At 33.1% G+C, this 18662-nt stretch overlaps 1 protein-coding gene across 1 annotated transcript in view; it reads right to left on the reverse strand.

Moving 5' to 3' along the window:
• The window catches only part of LOC129220127 (clathrin heavy chain 1-like), a 94344-nt gene that overhangs the window by 68338 nt on the left and 7344 nt on the right, over window positions 1–18662 (reverse strand). The window contains 5 exon segments of the mRNA XM_054854471.1: window positions 5228–5389; window positions 5464–5582; window positions 11431–11580; window positions 14742–14753; window positions 18241–18448. Of these exon segments, the coding sequence (XP_054710446.1) occupies window positions 5228–5389; window positions 5464–5582; window positions 11431–11580; window positions 14742–14753; window positions 18241–18448 (651 nt within the window).

The following is an 18662-nucleotide window of genomic DNA, read 5'->3' on the forward strand; positions in this document are numbered from 1 at the left end:
TATCCCCCTCCACTATTCTTTTAAAAATTCTTCTCCAGCAACTTTGGAAGGATAAACTTTCTTGGGACGATCCCATTCCAGTCAATGTGCTAAATGTTTGGAACAAATTCAGGGAAGAGTGTCACATTTTAAATGACATAACGATTCCCAGATATATCAGTTGTTATAGCTCTTCACACTTAATTATTGAGATGCATGGATTCTGTGATGCCTCTATAAAGGCATATTCTGCAGTGATCTATACCAAAGTAATTAGGCCAACAGGAGAAATAAAGACCAACCTAATTACTTCAAAGGCTAAAGTTGCTCCTGTGAAACCAGTGACTATACCACGATTGGAACTTTGCGCTGCCGTCCTACTGTCCAACCTTTATCGGGCGGTTTGTTCAGCTTTGAATATCTCAATTTCGAAAAGATTCTTATGTACCGACTCTGAAATTGTTCTAAGCTGGTTGAAAAATCCTAGTGCAAAACTTGATAATTTCGTCAAAAATAGAATTGCGAAAATTCAAAACCTAACTGATGACGTTACATGGAAGCATGTATGTAGTGAAGACAATCCTGCGGACTGTGCCTCACGTGGTATATTACCGAGAAAATTACAAAATCATGAACTTTGGTGGTCAGGTCCCTCTTGGCTATCTGAAGAATCATCCTCACCAGAGAACAAAGAACAACCTGTAACCCATGAACCATGTGATCCCGAAAACTCTATAACCGCACATGCTGAAGTTCAACAAATTCCTGATTTTATGCTTCATTATTCCTCATACACTAAACTCATACGAGTAGCAGCATGGATTCAACGATTTATTTTCAACCTGAAACATCCAAATTCAAAGCATTTAGGTTTCCTATCTGCTGATGAACTACATCACGCTACTCTTACTGTAATACGAACTGTTCAAGGAAGTGTTTTCCACAATGAAATAAGCTCTTTAAAATGTAACAAAGTAATCCCACGCTCAAGTAAACTAAATTCTTTAAATGCGTTCTTAGACCAAGGAGGTATCTTGCGAGTTGGTGGCCGACTGTCCAAGAGTCAGACTCTCTCCTACGATCAAAAACATCCGATGCTGCTGCCAAAGAACCACGTAATTACAAAACTTATAGTTCGGCATTACCATCTTACATACTTGCATGCAGGCCCACAATTGCTTCTGGCAATACTCCGTCAGAAATTTTGGATACCTGACGGAAGATCCGTAGTGAGAGAAGAAACAAGAAAATGCCTGACTTGTTTCAAATTCAAATCCAAGGCGAATCGGCAGATAATGGGAGACTTGCCACTTTCAAGAATAACACCTTCTCGAGCATTTCAACAAGTCGGAATCGATTTTGCTGGCTCCATCCTCCTAAGACCTAACTTGAAGCGCTCCAAAATCAAGATCAAGTCTTACATCTGCCTAATAGTTTGCATGGCAACAAAGGCCGTTCATATTGAACTCGTGTCAGACTTAACTACTGACGCTCTAATTGCTTCCCTTGGACGTTTTTTTGCAAGACGAGGAATTCCATCCGACATTCACTCCGACAATGGCACCAACTTTAAAGGTTCTGCAAAATGTCTAAAATCTTTATTCCTGACTTTCGGGGGCGGAGGATGTTCAGTTCTGTCCCACCCACGGAAGAGGGCACCACCTCCCCCCGACTAAAAGAAACAAACTTCTGTCTCCTCGGAATAACGGGGAGACTGGATAGGATCGTCCGCCTCTTCGGACGCTTATGTAAATGCTCCAACTCATTCTTTAATTCCATCAAGTAATAAACAAAATCCATTAAACCAATTCATGTTTCCTATTTTTGATGTATCCTAACCATTATTCATTACCCTTCCAGCCTTCCAAATACGCTCTGCGGGTAAGTCATCAGCATTTCTTAACTATTTTTATAGGCAGTGCCAGCTCCTTAAGATCTACATTCCATGTTAACTATCATACAATTACAGACTCGTGGAAGAAAAATACATGAATATTATATATTATTCTCATTCCTCGTTTGCGGTAAGTAGGTCATAGTTGAAAAATTATGATTTTGATTGTGCATTTAAATACTGCATAACTAATTTGATAATATATCCTGCATTAGTAATTAGATATCCCATATCTAAATGACTCGAGCCAGCATATATGAATATTGTACATGATTTGAATATTCATTGCTATTTTGCATACAACCAAAACTTTACAGGCTACGGTTTCTAAAATTTACGTGCTATATTTCTACATTCTATTTTCTACAATTCAATATAACACTATTTAATTCAGCACAATTATTGAGAAAAAAAAACTATGTTTTTTACGCAAGATTTGTAAAACATGCATAGCATTAAAATATATTTAGATAGTATAAATAAATGATATGACAGTAAATGTTCAAAAATAAATACGTACTGCATTTAAAATAATTGTTTATTGCATTCCAATAGCACCAATGTTTCAAAACTGTCAGGTTTTATTCTCTGAGAAGTATAAAATTTTCCAGAAATGCCGAACAAACACTCAACTAGAGCAGATGATGCGCAAAGGTGCAATTTTACTAAGCAATGGGTACACATGAACGTTTTTTCCCCAGTATTTTAGGGGATCAATATCATGCCCATTTGGTGCGGGTACGCTGGTTTGTAAGCTTCACTTTCAATTTTCTCTATTATGAAAGAATTATCACTTTTGGAAGTGTGGGCCGGTTTTTCCAAGAATACGAAGTTTTTTTTTGAAGGCAGTTTTGGCGACACATCTTCTGTGAATGGAAGTAAAAAAACACCGAAAGGCATATATGTAATTATTTTTCGAAACTTTCTCTAACCGAAAACATATGCTTGTACTGTTCATATTGTTCTCTTGCTGAGACGGTAGCTTTGCTTGTTTACCTGTCATTGAGTGATGAAAAGGAAAATTAATGACGAATCCTTGAAACTCCGTGAGAAGAGACAACGCAGGGCAACGTAAACCCTGTCAATGGCACCTACAGGGTACAAATGACTCACGATACGGTTTGTTTATGATCCTCATTTCACAACCGTCATCAGTGCCCAAGGTCAGCAGTGCTCTCCTTACGTTTCTATTGAAGTCTTATCTTCTTTTTCCGGATGCCATCTCCTTTACCATTGTAGAATCTCAGCTAACAAGTTTTCACTTGCAGAAAGTCAAGATTACGCAAATACAGGTCCAAATTACGATTATTGAAATTTAGATTACAGTTACAATTATGCAAGAAACAGTTGATTAATTTACGATTACAAGATTATGAGTGTCATTGCCAGATTATGATTACACAAAAATGTAATCTATTACTCCAAGCCTGGTCTATACCTAAGAACACGTGTGCAATTCTTACATGTTTTGGGAGAAATGAAAGTCGAACTTTTCGCACCTTCATTGTTCAACCAGATTGGATTGACACAGCTAATTAATATTAGTGTGAAAAAATTAGAGATTAAAATGGCAGCAACCCCGGAACGAGGTCTGATCATTGGAACAGTATTGATACATCGGTTTTGAGAAAAATTCTAAACTGGTTTAACGATGTAGGATGCACACCGGTTTTTCGTGATGCATCGTAAAGCCCTGAGGACCCGTCAGGGATGGCTTAACTGTGCTGAAGAAAGTGAAAAGTGTCATGTTTGAGGCCTCCTGGTTCTATGCACTGAGGTTCAACCATAGTTTTTGCAAGAAACTTCTGTAATTATATATGTAAATGCATGGTTAATGCTCACTGCTGCAAAAAAAAAAAAGTTTTTTCATCAAAATATGTGACAGAAAGTGTACTTTTAAGGGGCCTGTATCTCAGTGGACTGAGGATCAGTATAGAACTCGATGCCTGCATTTCAAACTAGAATGTATGTATGTCTTTTCACAAACAAGTTACAAAATTATGGGCAATGGTTCTGCAGGCTTGCAAAATGCACTTCAAGATGAGGAAATTGCATACGAGTTAACGACGCATCCAGTTAGTTGTACTCTAGTTAAATGCTTTGTCTTGCATCTTTTTTTACTGTCTCACTAGTCAGTTAGGCAACCATACCCTTGTTTTATAATGCCATAAATATTGCTTTTATCATAAGGAATAAAATATGTTTTAATAATTGTTTGCTATCATGTTAGTTTAGTGCAGAGAAAATAATTTGTAACCATAATGTACAACCTAAAATGGAAGAAAATAAGCCATTAGCAAACGAAAAAAGCTTTCTTAACTAAAATATTTCAAAATATACCTAAAACACCTTCAAGAAAGTTACAAATAACTTATGTTTTTAAAATAAGTCTAATCAACTACTTGTTCAACTACTTCTGAAATAAAATATAATGTAAAAATACAAATTTGCATGAACTTTGTGTAATCTATTGTACCCCTTTAAAATGAAATCTCAAAATTCACCAAAGAGCCAACCCTGGGGGAAGTTTAAACCCGGATATGTTGATAGAATTGAAAACTGTATAGTTCATTTTACTGTTTTTGAAATACGTATTGTGTTCTTGAAAAAAATTTGCCCATAGTTCTGTCACTTGTTGTGAAAATACACACTCTAGTTTGAAATGCAGGTATCCAGTTCTACATTGACCCTCAGGGCACTGAGATAAAGGCTTATGAAAACTACACCTTTTAGCATTTTTTGATACAAAAACTGCCATTTTTTGGCAGTGCAGAGAGTGAGCCATGCAACTAATGAGAGTATTGAAAAATTTATGTATATTATTACACAAAATATATACAAAAACCATGGTTGAGCCTCAATGCAGGGAACCAGCGGGTCTCCAACATGGCACTTTTTAATTTTTTTGGACCAAGTTTGGCGACCCCTGAAAGGCTGTACTGAAGATCAGTCATAAAATTTACGACATATTTCAATTTAGGTACTAAATGTCATATTGTCAACACAAGAACATTTTTGGCTGATGCTCAATACACAAAAATAATCGAACTTTAAAAGACACTGATTAGGAAAAACCTCTACTTCGGGCTGCACTTTACGAATTTTTACAGGTCTCGAAAAAAATTTTGGTGGAAAAGAAAAATACGTGTCTTCTAAAATCTTTAAAAGAATCCACTAGAAAAATTTGAGCAAAATCAAAAATGGTGCATGTCCGAACACCCCATTTTTGCCCGGTTCTTAAGGACTTGAAATAGTTGATACAAATTTACAAAAACTTCAGATGGGATTACTAGATTTTACTTTCTATAGTGATAAATAACATCAAAATTGATGGATAAATTTTCATCTACTCACTTTGCCTCCTTGAGCTGTTCTAACAGCAAAACAAAAAAGGGTTGATGGTTCAGGATTGCCTTCCAGTTTAAACTGAGCAAAAGCAGCAGCATGACCTTCTATAGGCTGGCTCACTTTTCTTTCAACAGAGTAGAGTTGCATAGCTCCAACGACTCGATTTTGCTGTAAAAAAAATTAGGATAATTTTTGTTCATGCAAGCTTAATTTAATCTTACAATGATGGTTTGCTCTCATACCTGTGCGGAAATGCCGATTAATAGCAACCATTGCAGTTTATGATCACACCGATAGTTTATTATTTGGCAGCCAGTTAAGCTGGTATGTCTGTCAAACATCTTTTGAGGCTGAGATTCACCTTAAAATATTGATACAAAAAAGGTCAACAAAAAATATTTGCATCACAATTCTTGGAAAAAAGTATTCCAGTTAAATTCAACTACAGTCATGCTGTTTACAACTAATGTTTAAGGAACCTACTGGAGGTTTCATTAAAGCTGTAATTTTGTTATAAATATAATGCAGAGTAAAGTATGAAACATACTGCACAAATATTTGGTTAAAAAAATTAAATTTTAAGCTCTTACTTTTTTATTAATTAAGAATCTAAAAGGTGTGCAGAACTAAAACACTTAAGAAACTAAACACTAAGAGGCTTTACTTTTACTGTGTACCACAGGACAAACGAATTTTTAAAATGATTACTGGTTGGCAATAAATGCAATAGCTTTAAAATAATGGAATACAGTAAACTCCCGATTATCCGCGGAATTGGGTGGCACAAGTGCCGGGGATAATAAAAATCGCGGATAACCGCAAAAAGACTAAAATGGGGGACAAATCAGGTAAAAATTGTCCTATCTCAAATTCTTAACTGTATTGATGCATAACACTTTCTGCAAACAGAGAAAATATATATAGAGTACAGTACAAATGTTTTGTATTTTTGCACAACTGAACTTAACATCAATTACAAACAAGTGTATGTACGATGAAGAACGCACAATAATAATAATAATAAAATTAAATCAAATCAATCAATCAAGCAAAAACAACAGAGTGTAAATTTACAATTAAAAAAAACCAGCCACTGGTATTCTCTTTTTACTGCGAAAATACATGTTCGTGATTGTTGATTGATTCGCGGATAATCCGCCCCGCGGATAAACCGCTAGCGGATAATCGGGAGTCTACTGTACATACAAATTATACAGCAAAAAAAATTTCTTTACGGACATTAAAATGATAGATCCTAAATTACATTTAGCATTTACACATTTACATTTAAGTACAACTCTACGTAGCTAATGCTCTTGGTGATCATGTAGACTTAGTGATGTGGATCGGGTAAATACCCAGTGGGTAGGTAAATATTTTTTGGGTATTTAGCCAAAAACTGGGTATTTTACATAAAAATGCAAAAAGTGAGTCTGAATTTTTTTTTTACAAATCTAAGTATGAAATAATTGGTAAAACTGATACATACACATGTATTACACAGTTTATAATATTTTTTATTGGAAGACTTTATGAAATTATGGAAGAAAAATATCGTGAACCAAAGAATCTTTCTTTTCAATGTCATAATTGGACAAGTATAAGCAATTCAATTATGAACTTCAGGATTTCAAAATCATAATCTAGGTTAGTCATATCCAAAATGAAAAAAAGGAAGCATGAGAAATGCTTGGAAGAATTTACTGAGAAGTTATTAAGACTATGATGTTATTTATTTATTTTATTGCTGTTTAAGTGGTAATGTGGCAAATATAGAAACAGTTTTCACATTAATAAGCAAAAAAAGAAAAAAATGTTTTCTGTTGCCTTGCTCATTTGCATTTGCTCCCCAGTACTTCATGATGAAAATTTATTTTTAACTATTTTTAATACACGCAATTAGTGATATCGGGTGGGAAGGTAAATATTTTTTTGGGTATTTATCCTAAGGCAGGGTAAATTCCCTAGTAATTGCGCATTTTGCCAAAAAAAAAACTTTAGGTGGTATCAAAAGGTGATGATCAAAAGTGATGATGTAAAATTAAAGATTAAAAATGTTAAAATATGTATAATTTCTTTAATTAAAGGCGTAATGAAATCTTATCAAAAAAACTGTCAGAATTTAGAATGAAATATTCTAAAACTTTAATAGGATGGCATTATAATTTAATTTTTTATGGGGTAAAGCAAAGGGATTTAAGTTCAATTTTGTCACATAGATGGCACTAGCACAACTTTTCGTTGATTTTTCATAATATCATGCTACTAGTTAGTTTTGGCTTTAAGTTGTAATCAGTTTGTCCAAAGCTTCCTAAATACTAAATGCCTGTCACATTTGCTTTAAAAATGATCCTCCGCCGGTACACAAACAACGCCTGATGGCAATACATGGATGGTGTTGCTATGACGATGGATCCAAGCAATTCAAATCAAATCGTTAATTGGTTAATTTTAAAATTTAAATTTAGAAGTTAGCCAGTTGATTTCTCAGCTTTTAATTTCTAATGCTTTCGACCTTCGATAGTTGGCAGTAGCCAGAAGACCAAAAATATGCTTACTGGAATCATTTTGCTCTATGTTAAAAGGGAGAATGCCATAGGCATTTAGTATGTAGGAGGCATTAGTTCGTCACTCACTTTGTATTTGTACTGGTAAAACTTTAAATTTTGCTTTGAAAAGTGAAAAACAAAAAAGAAAGATGGGGTCATTGATTAGGCATACCCAACACATTTAATGTGAATACCATATTAGATTGCTAAGTTGTTTCACACAATAATTCTTTAAATATGTGATTAAAATACAATTTTTATGCAAAAATTTGTTTTGTATATTGTTGGTTATATATATACATAGTGAAATACAGACAAAAGTATTTTAGTTGAATATAAATTTTTTGAATAAATACCCGGGTAAATACCCATTTTGGCTATTTACCCAGGTATATACCCTGGGTATTTACCCCTAAAAATAAATACCCAGGTATTTTACATCACTATGTAGACTAAATCAAAATAATATCGAAAGTCATGAAGTTACAACACTCGACATATTTGGTCTCTAAACAAAGTAGCTTGAAGAAATAAGACAAATAATTTTCATATTCCTGTGATCATAAAATGTTTCCATACAAGTAAAATATTACATTAAACTCCTGATTATCCGCAAGTGTATTATTGGTACATTGGTGGCTTTCCTACGGCCCCAAAAGCAGAATACTTGACAATGTTCTGCTCATTCTGGCCTGATTATTCTTCCACATACTAGACTAAAATCTCAACATTCTTTTCTTTTTGAGTGCCAAAGACTTGCAGAGGCCTTTGAGGTCTCCAACTCCAGACTTGGCATCTATAGACCATCTTTTTTATACAGGCCTTCTGAGATATGCTGCAGCTAGGTTTGGTCTGGTACAGCCTGTCAAGAAATCAGATTTTCATCAGACAGATGTACTCCATTGCTTTGGCCACAAATACATGAGAGGTTCCCTGGTCAGGATTGGTTTAGGGCTTATACTGCCGGATCAGCCACTCCTTTAGCTGGTAGAGGAGGTGTCGATGCCTACTCGAAACATTTTAGTCTTCAGGAGCCTCTCGACACTTGGGCGGATAACTTCGATGGAGAAATGAACGTAATTCTTATGGCCATCAGATCTATTGGAGAACCAGCTGAACAAAATATTGTTCTCTTTGTTGATTCTCAGGCTGCGATTCAGACCATTACTGATCACAATCTATATCCTTCAGAACTTGAGTCTAAAAAATCCATCGACTCTTTTGTATTCTGGAAGAGAGGTTGTCTTCCAGTGGATCCCAGGCCATTGTGGCATCTATGGAAATGAACGAGCAAACATCTTGGCTATAGAGGCTGCGTCTCTGCATCCACCTTCTCGGCCGTTTCCACTTAGAAATGCTAAGCGACTTCTCGCAAGCAAAATCCAACATGCTACAGTCTCTGCCCTGAGGAACAAAGCTGACGGAAAGCCCTGGGCTTGCCTTCTGGATGATGAACAGCGTACATGCCTTTCTATCCTTCCCAGAGCCCTGGGAGTTTCCTCTTTCTGAACCATTACTGGACATGACTATCTACAGGCCCATTTACATAAAATCAACCTGGCAGATTCACCTCTCTGTGTGCTCTGTGAGGAGACTTCTCCAATGACAGGGGAGCATCTTTATAGTTGCTCCTCTTTTCATGATATTCATAATTGCGATGACTTCCAAGCCCTAACACCCTTTGAAGCCACTTCATTGTTATACTGGACAGCAAGACGCCTTATGTTTGAAAGAATGATGGTGGGCGTAATTTAAAAAAAAAAAAAATGTTCTGCAACATAAAATCATTTGACCAAAATTGTTCTGCAAAAACTTTAAGCATTGTATACACAAGCAAATAACATGACCTTTTCTACAAATTGGGAGCCCTAAATCAAAATCTTTTCATACACAGGCATTTTTTTTTTTCTTCAGATTTTAAAATTTTACTGTTGCTATGCATTTCTGGGTAACCTAAACTGATTGAGTTTTGCCAAAAATATTTTTACCTGCATTTTAAAATGCATAGAAAGAGCAAAGATACAAAATTTCATAAAAATCCAAACCCAAGTGTCAAACCAAGTTTTTTTTTTTTTTGGTGAATTTTACATGGTATGAAGGAGCAATTAGAAAAACTAATAAATAAATGAATTAATTACTAATGTAATAAATGAGTCCAGTTAAGGTAGCATAAAATAAAACACTTAAAAACTTTCTAAATAATTGAAATATTTTCGGGATGCAAAGGATTGAAATCTCAAACTAGACATGCAATTTTCGGCAATGGAAGTGTTTTAATGTTGCCATGTTTCCAAACCTTACGTTTATGAGTCATTCCCCAGATAGCATAACTTTTGAAAGCAAATATTTTATAATTTCGAAACTTTTTGTTTCCTTTTTTTTTCCATTCTTACATGAAATGTTATTTACTAGAAGTAACCACAAACAATGACCCAGCTAAATCCAATTATTTAACTCAAAAGTAAAAAAAAAAAGCCTCACGGAAATAAAATGAAAAACTTTTAATGTTTAAAAATAGAGGCCAGTTTTATATCAAAGTTGTAATTTTGTTAATTATGCAAAAAATGTGCTACTTTAATGATTAGTGGGAATCTAATATTAAGCTCATAATTTAAGCTTAATTAAAGTACGGCATTTTCGCTAGCTTTCCACCAATTTACAATTTTCGAGAATTTTAGATTTTTTTCTAATTTAAAGAAACCTGCAGAATTCATGCAAAATTCCATCTTCAGTTGGAAGATATTTGCAGGAAATCTACAGATTTTCAACAGCCATCTGTAGAATTTCTGCAGAAAATTTGTCCAAATCTCTCACATTTGAACAGAATTGTTCTGCAGCTGAGGCATTTGTTCTGTGATGTACGTCGCAAATTTAGCAGCATTCTGCTTTGGGGCTCACGACCTTTCAGTTTCAAAAGTTTTTTTGTTTTTTTTGTATTATGATTAACTGAATGCAGATAAATTTTAATTTCTCAAAGTGAAAAATCTATTTTTAGAAATTCCTATTAGGTCTTTTGTCTCCCTTGCAATAAATTTAAACCTTCAAAAGTCCTCCTGAAACCAGATTTTTTGCAGTACTTGATTTACTGGTTTTTAAATCTAAATTGTTGTTTGAAACCTGGTTTTTAGATCTACCCTACTTATGTAGGTAAACTAGTAATCAGATTAGTTTTCTTTAAAAAAATTCCTCACATGCTTGGTCTGATTACTTTTGTAAGCGATTTGCAACAATAAGCAATCTTTTCTTTTTTTTCACATTTTTTACATTCACGGTTTTTCACAGTTTTCAGCTAAATTTTAAATGTATACATGTGTTATTGGCCTTTTAAAAGCTATTGCATACATTAATATCTTTCTTTTTACCTATTTTGTAGAATATCCACAAAATTCGCTAATACACGGTTAAGGTATCTCTCTATTCAGCAGATGATCGGGAGTTGAATGAACTAAATATTTTTATGATCTTCGTACCTTGCAAAATATAGAGCATTTTGATTAAAATACTAAATGACTTAATTTATGAGAATGCTTATTTCAGAATGAAAATTTGAAACATAATACAGATAGATAAAAGTTTACATACATCATACACTATTTAAACACTTAAAATTCAACATGATTGAAATTTGCTATATTGCTACGGGTTAAATTTAATAATTACCTTCCATGCTCCAGTGAAATACAGCAGATTCAGTCACCAGTGCAATGGTATTAACATTAATCCACTTCCAAAACACAACATCTTCATTCATGGTATGAGCTTTCATTTTACTTTTCATTTCAATGTTGAAAATTTGTAATGTTCTCACATCTAGATGATAAAACAAACTCTCAAAATGAAAAAAGGTCGACAGAAAGCTTAAGTTCAATAATTAAAAGATAAGGTAAAATTAATTTAAATGTTTTACATATCGCCTCGGGCTTGGGACCGTAGTAGTGTGTTTTGCCGTCTCCTGGGGATGGTTTACTTAGTAATTATTTTGTACTACCAGCTATTTTTAGCTTTTTTCAACCTTTTTATAAAGTATTAAATTAAACAAATCTATTAAATTTAACTACCCTTTATTAAATTTAATACTTAACCACCCTTACAAATAGAATAGACATCATTTCATTGTATTACTCATTAACTATCACAATGCAGCAAAGTTGTTACGCGGGAACATGTTATAAATGTGGCAGTCTAATATGTAACCCAAGTCTCTTTTTAATTGAATTCTAAACAGAGATTAATTTTTCATATGGAGATAGGAGTGGTTTAGCCAATGTAAAGTTATAAATTGATTGTTTAATATCCACTCCAAAATACGTTAGAGCGAAAACCTTCGATAAATTTCCGACCTTTCGTAGATTTTCGATTTGGCTTTTTTGACAGACATAACCAGATATTTCAATTGTTTTAGTTTAAAATTACGAGGGGAAAACAAACTTATAAGCAATACAATTAAGGATGTGGAGTCATTTCAAGGAGGGTTAAAAACTTCAAATTTTAAGTCGTAAATAAAAGTTCATATTTTTTACACGGTAACAGTAAGGCAAGGTAATATTTTTTACAGGCAGGGTTTAAGAAGAGTTCTTTAACAAAATAGTTAAAATCAGAGAAGAGGTTTGAGCAAAAGTTAAAATGTTGAAAGTTAATGAATATAACCATATATTGTTCTCAAAGTGTCAGTGTGCTTCATCTCGAATAGAAACTAAATACAAAACTAGTTCTTGAAACCTTTTAAGAAATAGACACAGGTGTCCCACGAAGAGCACTGTACTTGAAAAACAGTTTTGATATTAGACAATATAAAAGTTGATTTTAATAATGTTAATATTGTTTTGATGTAATGAGATTTAAAAAAAAAATTGAATATCATTTTTGTTACCATTCCTTCTTTGAATAAATAGAAGATATCATTTTGCAAACAATAAATAAAAAATGTACCAATGAATAATTTTATTGAATTTATTTATATTTTTTATAGTTGTTAATGCTGCTCAAACAAACTTGATAGCTGCATAAATCTCAGATTTTCTTAACGATTGGTATTTTGTTCTTTGTAAATGAAGTTTATAAAGTTTTTTTTTCCTTTTCACAATATCAGAACTGTTTGCAAGCTCTAAAAAAATTCTGTGGATGGAGCTTATATGTTTGTGTATATTATCTGGGTCTGTTGATTTGCAGTATGTTTTAATTTAAACCTTATGGAGAAAAGTTTTTATGAAAGATAAAATATAATTTGTCCTTTTGCCAAAAGTTGTCAATATGAAAAATTGCCCACTAATGACCTATGACCAGTGGCGTAGCTAGACCCGACTTTCGGGGGGGGGGGGGGGGTTACTTCTTTTATATATATATATATAATATATATATAATATATATATATATATATATATGTATAATCGCTTGGAATTTTTCCCTTTTCTTCTTTTTTTTTTTCTTTCTCTACTCTCTTCTTTTTCTCTTTTTTTTGAGACTAACTTTTCGGGGGGGGTTTTGTCCCCAAACCCCCCCCCCTTAGCTACGCCCCTGCCTATGACATTTGTAAGAAAGCATATTGTATAATACTTAATACTAGAAACATTATGAATATTCCAGAACGCCTAATTTAAGAACTTTATTATAGAAAAATTTAATAAAAATACAGTGTACCGTATTTTCGGGAGTAAGCGCCGCGGCGCATACAAGAAAAAAAGTAAAAATGACGGTGCGGCGCACATAACGGGTGCGGCGGATACAGTGTTTTTTTTCAAGTTTAAAAATAAAAGTTGAAAATGCTGCTAACAGATGGCACCACATCGTTAGCTATCATTTTGCGTTCGTACATTCTTGGCTTATCTTTTTTTACGGAATTTTTTCAGAGTTGCTTTTGAAAATGGCTCCTAAGTAATTGAAAAGTTATACTGCAGCCTTTAAGTTTAAGGTAATAAAGGCAGAAGCAATTGGAAATGGTTTTGCTGCCAGAGAGTTTGGCATTGACGAGAGATGTGTTTGCTGTTGGAAATTGGATAAATTAACCATCGAAAGTGATTGCCAATCGAAGGATGCCGAAGACAAATAGTACAAAATGGGGATTTTTAAATATTTCATTATTGTTAATTAAAAATACTAGCGAGAAATAAAAAAATATTTTTTATTTACATTTAATCCAGCTTTCTTTACTACTCATTGTGCTTTTAAGTTTAATGCTGCATGCGCGCTTATGGAAGGTGCGGCGCTTATTCCCGAAAATACGGTACATTTTATTAAAGTTCAACAATTTTATCTCTATATATGAAAAAAAGGTCAAAGAAATTATGGAACGATGTGTGTGGCAGGATTGCACCTAGGAGACCTTGTACTTATACTTTTGTACAAAATTACTTCCAACCTTTGGGTTTTCTTTCAATACTATTCAAATTAGTTTTTTTGTACTTAGTTTTTAAACTAAATTTTTGTATAAATTTCCTATTAAAGGCATCAAAGATTTACCACACCCCCTTAATATTTGATTTTGTTCGAAAGTTTTTTTCTGCACCAAATCAAGCTTGTTCCAATTTTTCAATTAATTAGGACAGCAGTTATTAAGCGTTTCGATTTTAATGAAAAGTCCTAGGCTTTGCTCAATTCAAGCCTGGAGCTAAAGTTTTCTATGGGGGATTTTCATTTTGTTCGAAATGGAACTCGAAACTCATTTTTTAATCAGATTTTTTCAAATAGAAGATTTAAATCTTTACGATCCAGCTAACGTTGGGCAAAGTCCCCTAGCATAACTAAAAATAATAATATAATTTCAAAACTAAAATTTAGGACCGAAAATTTGTTTAAGAAAAATAATTTCTGATTACATAATTAAAAAAAAAAAAATTTAATGCAATGACTGATTTTGTAATTAAATTAAAATTTTACATAAAATCAACTCAAAACATTTTGAACACAATTAAAGAAGACATAGCTTAGAAAATTATACTCATAGAATACTTTTTAAAATATTTGAAAAAACTTACTTCCGGCTGAAGCTGCAAAAGTAAAAAGAAATAATATTTTAGCTTAGATATATAATTTATGAATCACATAAAATCACATTAATAGGACAAGCATTCATTTGCATTAAAAATATTAAAAATCCATTTCTAACAACCAAAATGCATCAATTACATTAATAAATACAGGTCATTTGCATAGAAATGATCATTTTGAGCTCAAGAAATTCAGAAAAATTCCAGTGGATAAACACTGTTAAGACATTTTATATAGATAGATGTATACAATAATTTTGTAAAAAACTATTATGTCCTGTAAAGTTTACAATATTTAAATAAATAAGTTTCAAAAATTAAAAATTTTGCATACATTCCATAAAAATATTCAGTAATTTACAGAAAAAAGTATAAAAAAAATTTTAATTTTGAGTAAGAAAATAAAAATATATTTAAAATAAAAGAAAACCTTCTGAATAAATAACTTAAGAATAACACCCTTATTTTATGCGTTAGTAAGAGAATGTCAAAGTGAAAAATTTGTTTTATAAGATTAATCACATAAATACAGGGTGCGATTGAGAAGTAACCAAACTTTTGCTGGAACAACAATTTTGTTGAACTTTTTGACAAATGCAATTAATATTATTCGAAATACATCCCTTGGGCTTTGATATACCGGCGGTAGTGGTTTTTCTACTCTTCAAAGCATTTTTTAAACAAATCTTCCGGGATGGCATTTAGATTGTTGGTTACACTGTTTTCAATACCCACTGTCAACTAGAAACTCCTTTCCTTCAGGTGTCTTTTGATGAGCGAGAACAAAAGTTCGGGAGAGACAGGTCTGGGATTCCAGCACTTCACTACTCATTTGCACACGCGTTTCAATTTGCTCGGTGGTCAAAACCTTGGGATCCAGTATCGCGCACACCTTTATATGTTCAAGTCTTTGGTCACAATTTTTGGAACGCTGTAGTAAGTTAGATTTAACACTTCACTCATCTCCCAGAAGCTTGCATGATGGTTGATATTCAAGAATTCACGAACCCTGTTCACTCTTTCACCAGTTTTTGAAGTCGAAGGCCTACCTGCGTGTCGTTCGTCTTCGGCGTCCTTTGAACGCCTTATGCCATTCATAAATTTGTGTCCAGGACAGAACATCATTTCTGAAGGCTTCTTAAAACAGGTCCTGGGTCTCGATAAAGTTTTTTTTTGTTTTACATAAAACTTGATTGTGAAACACTGATGAATCTCTTTCGTTGCACTCATCACATGGAAAACGTAAATGACTGCAAAAAGAACCTTCGTGCGTAGGACGATATTTACTCACTAATTCATGTTGGGTCTGAAAGAACAATATCAGACCCACATTTCCAACCAACACACATTATTTTTTGACGCCTGGAAACCACACGGCGCAAAAGTTTGGTTACTTTTCAATCATACTCTGTATTCTTAGACAGGAAGTAACTTGTGATTATTTAGTTTTGTTGAATTATTTTATTTAGCTTTTATAGATGAATATAGGCTCATGTAAAGAAAAATTACCCAGTTTGATTGATTTAAATTTTTCGAGAGACAAATTTTCAAAACGTGGTGATGAAAATTTGTTTCAATGTTCGTCACCATCAACAGTAGTAAACAATTAACATTTTACTATGAGATTTTCATTATATTGTTAATCTGGGGGGTTAATTTATTATTGAGAAGGATTCGGACAACTCACTGGAGACCAACTTAAAAATATACGTGTGAAATTATTTTTCACAGAAACTAGAGAGGGAATGACATTTAGAGCTTTTTACACTTATATAAAACACATTTAAAAATAAAACATATAAATTTTACTTTTATTATCTTGTTAAACTATTCTGAAAGGTACTTAGATCCCTAAAACTATGAATAAATCCTAACATTCGTAAACCATAATGAGGACATGAAATGAGTTTCTGTGAGAATGACCCTACACTAAACAAATGCACAGAGAGATTTTACTATATAGTAAAAAGTCTAATGATAACATTACAACAGTCTATCAAATCAATGACACATCACGTTTAATAAAAACATTGTGCAACAATGACCATATTTTTACAATAACAAGAAAGCCACTTTTCAGCTTGAAATTACTTTAAAACTATTTTAATTCATATTCTAATTACTCTAGAGTCATATTCAAATTACTCCTGTACAAATTTTGCATCATGCAGAAAAACCAGGGCTTTCTTGATACATAATTTTAAAATGTATAGTCATATTTTTACTTAGGTATTACAGGATCTATGCGAAATTTTGCTCAGTATTGGAACCAACTAATCCAGTGAAATACCAAATCAACAAAATGTGCTTTTTAACAAAATACATTTTCAATCCCAATTTAATGATAATTACGCAACTTGAAATCCATTACAACAGAATTCTGGTTACAAGGAACAAAACTTGCGGCTCTTTAAAATAGGATTTCACTGTATTGGGGGCCAGCGTAAGAAGTAAACTGTATTGCATCTTAGTTTGTGATTTAAATCTTGTGAAACAAGTATCAATATTGTAAATTACATCAAAACTATGGTGTCAAAAAAAATTAAAATAAATATTTTTTAAGACAAAACTAATTGTTAATGCAGTGTACTTAATGATTTTAGACTACTAATTTTATTAATGAATAGGGTGCAAATAGTTTTAATTTTTTAATGGTATAAACTAATGTTTTGAAGTTTTCATATCTTTTAGGGAACCTTTTTGTAGAATGTATTTTTAGAACCACACATTTGCATTTTTTTTTTGTAGAAGATAAGTGATAAAAAATTGTAACTGAAGTCATTGTTCAAACCTTTTTAAATGCACACATCAAATATTACATTTTTTTTCATGTTGAAAACATGATTTAGCAAAATGTCATAAAACTGCTCCTCAATATATCAGAGTTTGCTCATCAAAATAAAATATTTATTTTCCACCCTATTAGGGTTTAAATAATTAATCTGAAAATAGAATATTGCATAGTATTAGGTATAAGGTCGAATACCAGCTCTTAAAAGAATCGGAGATCAGGAAGAAGGTAAAAATTAAATTAGAAGATTACAACAAAAATCATTGGAAAATTAAGTTATGAGGTAAATGTCGGGAAGAATTTCCGTTTCATAATCAAAGATGAAAATTTTAAGCAAAAGCTGAAATTGATGCAAATGGAACTGCTTGCAGTTGGGGGGGAGGGGGGGGGGAGCGACAGCAAGCAAAGGGCAATAAGAGAGAAAACTCACAAAATTTGGTGCCATAACAGCTCATAGGGGACAAGGCCTACCCTGCTCCACTCTTTTCGTGACCGAGGGCTCTGAGGTGCAAGGCAGATGTACGGGTTAAGGGGCGAGCTGAATGCAGAACTCCCAGTATTACGATCTCAAGCACTCCTGGCACTAATTTTATTGACCCACTGAAAGGATAAGCCAACCACACCAAACTTGGGAACAAAACCCGGGTCTGCAGCCTGGAAGCTTAAACTGAAAATAATTTTTAATAAAATACTCACCTTTTAAAGCAATTACTTTTGATGCAGGATTCATTATAGCAGAATCTGCAGATATGGGACGACGAATGGGATTAGTAGGATTACTCATATCAATGATGACAACTTGGGCAGATTCTCCAACTTTTTCTCGTACACAAATAAATTTATCAGACTCCATAGTTAGGTTATTGAAAGTGATGTTTGTAGCATTTATTCCCACAGCAGTAAGCTAGAAGAGAATTCAAAGTAATCTTTAAACCCTATAGATAATTTCTCCAAGAAGAACATAAAACAATAAGCACCAACAAATCACAATCTCCCAAAAAGTTTATACAGCTGATGCCAGATCAACTTCTTCAGCTCACAAAGGAAAAAAAATCACAAAAATGAGGTCATCAAATCAAAATGCATCAAAAACTAGGTACACCATTGGATATGCATAG

This window comes from Uloborus diversus, chromosome 4, assembly GCF_026930045.1.
Source record: "Uloborus diversus isolate 005 chromosome 4, Udiv.v.3.1, whole genome shotgun sequence".
Classification (NCBI taxonomy): Eukaryota; Metazoa; Arthropoda; class Arachnida; order Araneae; family Uloboridae; genus Uloborus; species Uloborus diversus.